Raw genomic sequence first — 7,337 nt, forward strand, 5'->3', positions numbered from 1 at the left:
TAGATGGATGGATGGATGGATGGATGGATGGATTGTGTAATTTTGCATTATGATAAAAAGATATCTTGGAAACCAAGCAAATAATCTGAATAAAATGTATGACCACATGTAGCACGATTACCATCACTGTAATAAATGTATCACCATGTCCTATGTCCAAACAAATAATAAAATATGTGGAAGCTCTTATGGTTTGTTGAGTTTGTCATAATAAATATCTTTCTTTATAGTGTGTCCTTTCCGCATTCTTCGTTATGGCCAAGACACACTTGTTAGGAACCGTCGCTATTAAATTCACCAGTCGGGTATTTACTGACGTCTTTTACGTCGTAGAATAAAAACCTCTTCAGCTTATTTTAACCCTTTTTCAGAATAACAACCAGACAGAAAACGATTGACCTCCAGACCAGGTGACCTTGTTTGAGCACTCTTCCTTAGAAGAGTGTGTGGGACTCACCGAGATGTCCTTCTGAACCTTCTCGTAGGCCAGCGTGAGGGTGGAGGTGTGTTTGGGCGGCGACGGCGTCAGATTGAAGCTGAAGGAGCTCGTGGTGTCGGTCAGCGCCTGATGGAGGTCCTGAACGTATCGCTCCATCTGCATCTCCAAATCCTCCGCCTCCGCGCACACCGAGGCCTCGCTCACTGCGGAGACACATGGAGGAAGCGTTGGGCAGAGAGGGCAAGAGTACACACATCCTTTACTCAAGTAGAAGTACACACATCCTTTACTCAAGTAGAAGTACACACATCCTTTCCTCAAGTAGAAGTACACAGATCCTTTACTCAAGTAGAAGAACACACATCCTTTACTCGAGTAGAAGTACACACATCCTTTACTCAAGTAGAAGTACACACATCCTTTACTCAAGTAGAAGTACAGATACTCGTGTTCAACATGTAAGAAGTAGAAAGTACAGGTATTTGTGTTCAACATGTAAGAAGTAGAAAGTACAGGTATTTGAGTTCAACATGTAAGAAGTAGAAAGTACAGGTATTTGAGTTCAACATGTAAGAAGTAGAAAGTACAGGTATTTGAGTTCAACATGTGAGAAGTAGAAAGTACAGGTATTTGAGTTCAACATGTAAGAAGTAGAAAGTACAGGTATTTGAGTTCAACATGAGAGAAGTAGAAAGTACAGGTATTTGAGTTCAACATGAGAGAAGTAGAAAGTACAGGTATTTGTGTTCAACATGTAAGAAGTAGAAAGTACAGGTATTTGAGTTCAACATGTAAGAAGTAGAAAGTACAGGTATTTGAGTTCAACATGTAAGAAGTAGAAAGTACAGGTATTTGAGTTCAACATGTAAGAAGTAGAAAGTACAGGTATTTGAGTTCAACATGTAAGAAGTAGAAAGTACAGGTATTTGAGTTCAACATGTGAGAAGTAGAAAGTACAGGTATTTGAGTTCAATATGTAAGAAGTAGAAAGTACAGGTATTTGAGTTCAACATGAGAGAAGTAGAAAGTACAGGTATTTGAGTTCAACATGTAAGAAGTAGAAAGTACAGGTATTTGAGTTCAACATGTAAGAAGTAGAAAGTACAGGTATTTGAGTTCAACATGAGAGAAGTAGAAAGTACAGGTATTTGAGTTCAACATGTAAGAAGTAGAAAGTACAGGTATTTGAGTTCAACATGTAAGAAGTAGAAAGTACAGGTATTTGAGTTCAACATGAGAGAAGTAGAAAGTACAGGTATTTGAGTTCAATATGTAAGAAGTAGAAAGTACAGGTATTTGTGTTCAACATGTGAGAAGTAGAAAGTACAGGTATTTGAGTTCAACATGTAAGAAGTAGAAAGTACAGGTATTTGTGTTCAACATGTAAGAAGTAGAAAGTACAGGTATTAGTGTTCAACAGTAAAAGTAAAAAGTCGTCAGAAAAATAAGTAATGGAGTAGTACTGATACCAGAAAAATGTACTTAAGTACACTAACAAAGTATTTGGACTCCACTACTTCCCACCTCTGGTTGGGAACACAAAGAGGAAGAACAGAAAGAGTTGGAAAGAAAGCTACTATGTTAAGTTACTAACTCGATTATTTGTTTGCGAACTTGTACTCTACTCTAGGATTTCTCTGACTCTAGTTTAAAGGGAAAATAAACATAAAATAAATTATTAACTAAAAAAAGAATTGTTATGAATGAATACAATTAAGTAGGTGTTTAAGGAAAACACATATTTTTTAGATGCCATTATTTACTTTATTAAATCCCTAAGAGTGGACACAGGTGGGACTCGAACCGCAACCCGTGTGAACTGCCAAGGCGTCAAATAATGGAAAGTCTGAATATCTGCAGCGTCAGAGCGTTGGAGGTGAAGCTCATAAAACGTTTCCAGTGAGTGAAGCTGTCCGAGCAATTGAAGAGGTCAATGACGCTGTAAAATGTTCCCAGGTGAGGTCAGAAAGGTGTGTGTGTGTGTGTGTGTGTGTGTGTGTGTGTGTGTGTGTGTGTGTGTGTGTGTGTGTGTAGAGGTCCGTCTAGGTGAGATGTTTTTTGTTTTTTTTACCGTCTCCTTTCCAGGCGTCCTGTCCGTCAGTCAGCAGCAGCTGGAAGCCGGACTCTAAGCCCCGCCCCTTCCAGGCCACCCGCAGGAAGTAGGCGGAGTCAGGCTCCGACGGGATGCAAACCTCACGCACCGACACGTGCATCCTGACACACACACACACACACACACACACACACACACACACACACACACACACACACACACACACACACACACACACACACACACACACACACACACACACACACACACACACCCACTCATATTAATGTTAGGGCACATTAAGCGGAATTGTTACTGGTTAGAAATTCAGAAATGCATCAATAAGCGCTAGAATCAGATTAGATTTTGTCTGTTACTTGTGAAAGAAATACTAACATTACAATAAAGATAATATGATATGAGTGACAATATAATAATATATATATATATAATGATAATGTCAGTAATAATAGTATTGATAATAAGAATAACAACAGCAGCAGAAACCCATGGCTTTAGAAGTGGAGGTTGTTTGGTGTGTGTTCTGGTTTCTCTGCACCAGCACATCTTCTCTCTGAATATTCCTACAGCAAGTATTTATGTATGTATTTGTATTCTTACTTACAGTACACAGTACTGTAATGTCTGTGTTTAACTTCAAGTCACTTTGTTTTGAAAGTGGTGCTGCAGACATGAGGATTTTTAAAATGGTCTTCAACATATATACATTTAGATCAGGGGTGTCCAAACTTTTTTCACCGAGGGCCACGTACAGAAACATATAGGAAGGGCTGGGAGGTTTATTAACTCATACGTTCAGTTATAAGTCGGCAAAATCAATCAAATGTAGGTAAATTATTCTGAATCGGCGTACATCACAGCTTCCCATTATTGTGTTACTCATTCCTTAGAACAGAAGCCTCAGATTGCTGATAATAAGAGGAAATATGAAGGGTGTGTTTCAAGCTTATGTAAATAAGTTATTGAGCTTTTTCTTATCAACTTAGATTTGTTAGAATCTGTAAAAAGCTCGACCAATCATCTGAGCCGGCTATCTGCCTGTCAGCCTGCCATCTGGGCACAAACTGATCTCGTGCCCTCATTGGTCATGTGCACGTTCGTGTGTGTTGGGGGAGGGGCTCTGTGAGGAAGGGGCAGATTTTGTTTCGGCTGTGTATTTTCAAATTCTAGCGCACTCGAGCCGGTTTCTCCAAGATTACCTACCCCACCTTTAATTGTCTGAATATATTTTAAAAGTTGACATTAACACATGAATACTACTGTATAATATCTGTTTACATATATATTTAAGAAGTAAAAGTTTCATTTAAAGGCCATACTGCATTATATATTTTTAATTTGCTAAGGGACGATTCAAAATGGTCCACGGGCCGCATTTGGCCCCCGGGCCGTACCTTGGACACCCCTGATTTAGAGCAATGGGGAAAAGCAAAAACACATGTCAAGAAAAGTAATTATTTCTCGGTTCAAGCTTTTTTTTCAGGACATTTATACTTTGCAAAAGGCGACACAAAAAAGCAATTTTGACTCCACTGAGGTTCTGTTTGCTCACTGCTCCTGCCGGGTTGTGTAATTGTTAAACATGGGTTCTGCGTCGGGTCGTGAAATGACCGAAGTGAAAATGATTAGTCATGTTGGTGCACCGTGTTATCAGAGGTGTGTGAGCAGAGACACACAACCTATCATTAGCTGGAGAGAAACCTCAATTAGCGCTGTGCTAACGACCGGCCACAGTATCATGCTTCCACACACACACACGCACACGCGCACACGTTTCATCTTTAACTACATCCTACACCGACACCTGCTTCAGCTCTAAATATATGCAGACGGTTTTAAAGACACTGGTCTCTGAGGTGTCTCTCTTTCATTGGATAATAACAGGATTTTACAAACACGGTGCATATCTCAACAACTGAAGTTTCATTCTGCACAGTGTCGTGATCCTGAGAGGAATGGATAGAAAGTAGGAAAGAAAGAATGCAAGGAGGGAGGGAGGAAATATAACAAACGGGAAGGAAGGAAAGGAAGAGACAAAGGAAGGAAGGATAAAGAGAGATAGAAAGGGTGGAAAGGTAGGATGGAAGGAGGGAAGGAAAGAGAACGAGAGAAAGGAAGGATGAAAGAAATAAGGATGTAAGGAGAGATAGGAAGGAAGATCTAGAGAAGGAACAAGGAAAGGTAGGATGGAAGGAGGGAAAGAGGGAAAAGAGAAAGGTCTAAAGAAAGGAAGGAAGGATTTGAACTAAATAAAAAAAAAATATAATTGTTTTAATTAGATGGATTATGTCTATAAAATGTCAGAGAAACCGAGTGTACAGATCAATGTGATGTGAGTGTCGATCAACAGTCCAAAGATAATCAGAAGGGCATCAAATAAAGCTTTACATTGGATTAATCTACAGGGAGGAAAATAACCTGACAGTTTGGAGTGATGTTTCATCCATGGACTAACTTTAACAAGAGCGAAATAACACTTTTACTTTAGGTATCTAGACTACTTCATCAAATACATGTTGCTGAGGCTTTACTGAAGTACTGTTCTGAGTGGAGGACTTCTATAATGTTGTTTTAGTACTTTCATTAAGTAAGTGAAACCTGCACTCAGAATGAATGCTAGCAGCTAGCTGTTAGCATTCTGTTTGTAAACAAAGGCTCTGAAACGACAACACGCTACTAATGAAGCGTAGAAGAAGACAGGCTCGATCACACCTGCAGCGACACGTTAACAACAACAACAACACGTGAACCGTGTCTCTCACCTGAAGCAGTTTATCAGCTGGAAATGTTTGTTTTTTAGTTTCAAAAGAAGAACTGTTGCGACGCTAGCTCCTACGTCATAGTCCTGCGACACACACAGCCGAACAGCTGATCGAAAAGCACACGGGGGGGGGGGATTCGCCTACAATAGTGGTTACCGTATTATAATTATTAATGTATTTATTAGTTTAGTTTTGCAGCTGTAAAGGTGAAACTTATTTTGAATGATATATTTAAGCAATAGCTCACGACAGGCCGTGGTATACGCTCAGTATATCACGGCTAAGAACCAATCAGATTGCTTGATTTGACTTGTCCGTTTTATAATTTTATATTGACTTTGAAAACTGCTGGGAAATTATTAATATTAGTTCCATATGTTCCATTTCCATACTTATTGTTTCTGCATTTTGTAATATAATGCACATATTTTCACATATGTATTTATCTTTGTCCTATGAATTCTTTAAGGATATCAATGTTTTATGAATACTTCCATACTCACCGTAGCTGTATATTGATATATAATCCACATGTTTACATTATCGGATGAGAAGAAGCACGTTAAAGTTCAAATATAATCTTCTTTCGTCCCTCGTCGTGTTGTTTTGGTTTCTTCGTCACAGAGGAGAGGAAATTAAACATTGATGGGATTACTGTGAGATCTGCAAACAGAGACTCTCCAAGAACATCGGTGAGAAGGAAAAACCACAATACACTTTTCTTTGTTGTTTTGTTTGCTCAAAGGTTTAAGTTGATCCCTTCCTGTTTACCTTTTAGTTTTTCTCATCATCAGTTTTTTTAAATTTATTACGGGATGTCAACATCAGCAGGAAAGGACTCTTTAAAGTAGAGACACTACATACTGATATACACCTGAACATCAGCAGGAGAGGACTCTTTAAAGTAGAGACTCTACATACTGATATACACCTGAACATCAGCAGGAGAGGACTCTTTAAAGTAGAGACACTACATACTGATATACATCTGAACATCAGCAGGAGAGGACTCTTTAAAGTAGAGACACTACATACTGATATACACCTGAACATCAGCAGGAGAGGACTCTTTAAAGTAGAGACACTACATACTATATACACCTGAACATCAGCAGGAGAGGACTCTTTAAAGTAGAGACACTACATACTGATATACACCTGCACATCAGCAGGAGAGCACTCTTTAAAGTAGAGACACTACATACTGATATACACCTGCACATCAGCAGGAGAGCACTCTTTAAAGTAGAGACACTACATACTGATATACACCTGAACATCAGCAGGAGAGGACTCTTTAAAGTAGAGACACTACATACTGATATACACCTGAACACCAGCAGGAGAGGACTCTTTAAAGTAGAGACACTACATACTGATATACACCTGAACACCAGCAGGAGAGGACTCTTTAAAGTAGAGACACTACATACTGATATACACCTGCACATCAGCAGGAGAGCACTCTTTAAAGTAGAGACACTACATACTGATATACACCTGCACATCAGCAGGAGAGCACTCTTTAAAGTAGAGACACTACATACTGATATACACCTGAACATCAGCAGGAAAGGACTCTTTAAAGTAGAGACACTACATACTGATATACACCTGAACATCAGCAGGAGAGGACTCTTTAAAGTAGAGACACTACATACTGATATACACCTGAACACCAGCAGGAGAGGACTCTTTAAAGTAGAGACACTACATACTGATATACACCTGAACATCAGCAGGAAAGGACTCTTTAAAGTAGAGACACTACATACTGATATACACCTGCACATCAGCAGGAGAGCACTCTTTAAAGTAGAGACACTACATACTGATATACACCTGAACATCAGCAGGAGAGCACTCTTTAAAGTAGAGACACTACATACTGATATACACCTGCACATCAGCAGGAGAGCACTCTTTAAAGTAGAGACACTACATACTGATATACACCTGAACATCAGCAGGAGAGGACTCTTTAAAGTAGAGACACTACATACTGATATACACCTGAACACCAGCAGGAGAGGACTCTTTAAAGTAGAGACACTACATACTG

General features: G+C 39.3%; 1 protein-coding gene across 1 annotated transcript in view; it reads right to left on the bottom strand.

Moving 5' to 3' along the window:
* The window catches only part of vcanb (versican b), a 53,986-nt gene extending 48,627 nt beyond the window's left edge, over positions 1–5,359 (bottom strand). Inside the window, exons 1-3 of the mRNA XM_071202373.1 lie at positions 5,276–5,359; positions 2,511–2,653; positions 400–642 (exon numbers count right to left, since the gene is read on the bottom strand). Coding sequence (XP_071058474.1) covers positions 400–642; positions 2,511–2,652 — 385 coding nt within the window. The 5' untranslated portion in view covers position 2,653; positions 5,276–5,359. The remainder of the gene's footprint in view (positions 1–399; positions 643–2,510; positions 2,654–5,275) is intronic.
* Between the last annotated feature and the right edge of the window lie 1,978 nt (positions 5,360–7,337).

Source organism: Pseudochaenichthys georgianus, unplaced genomic scaffold (genome assembly GCF_902827115.2).
Source record: "Pseudochaenichthys georgianus unplaced genomic scaffold, fPseGeo1.2 scaffold_360_arrow_ctg1, whole genome shotgun sequence".
Taxonomy (NCBI): domain Eukaryota; kingdom Metazoa; phylum Chordata; class Actinopteri; order Perciformes; family Channichthyidae; genus Pseudochaenichthys; species Pseudochaenichthys georgianus.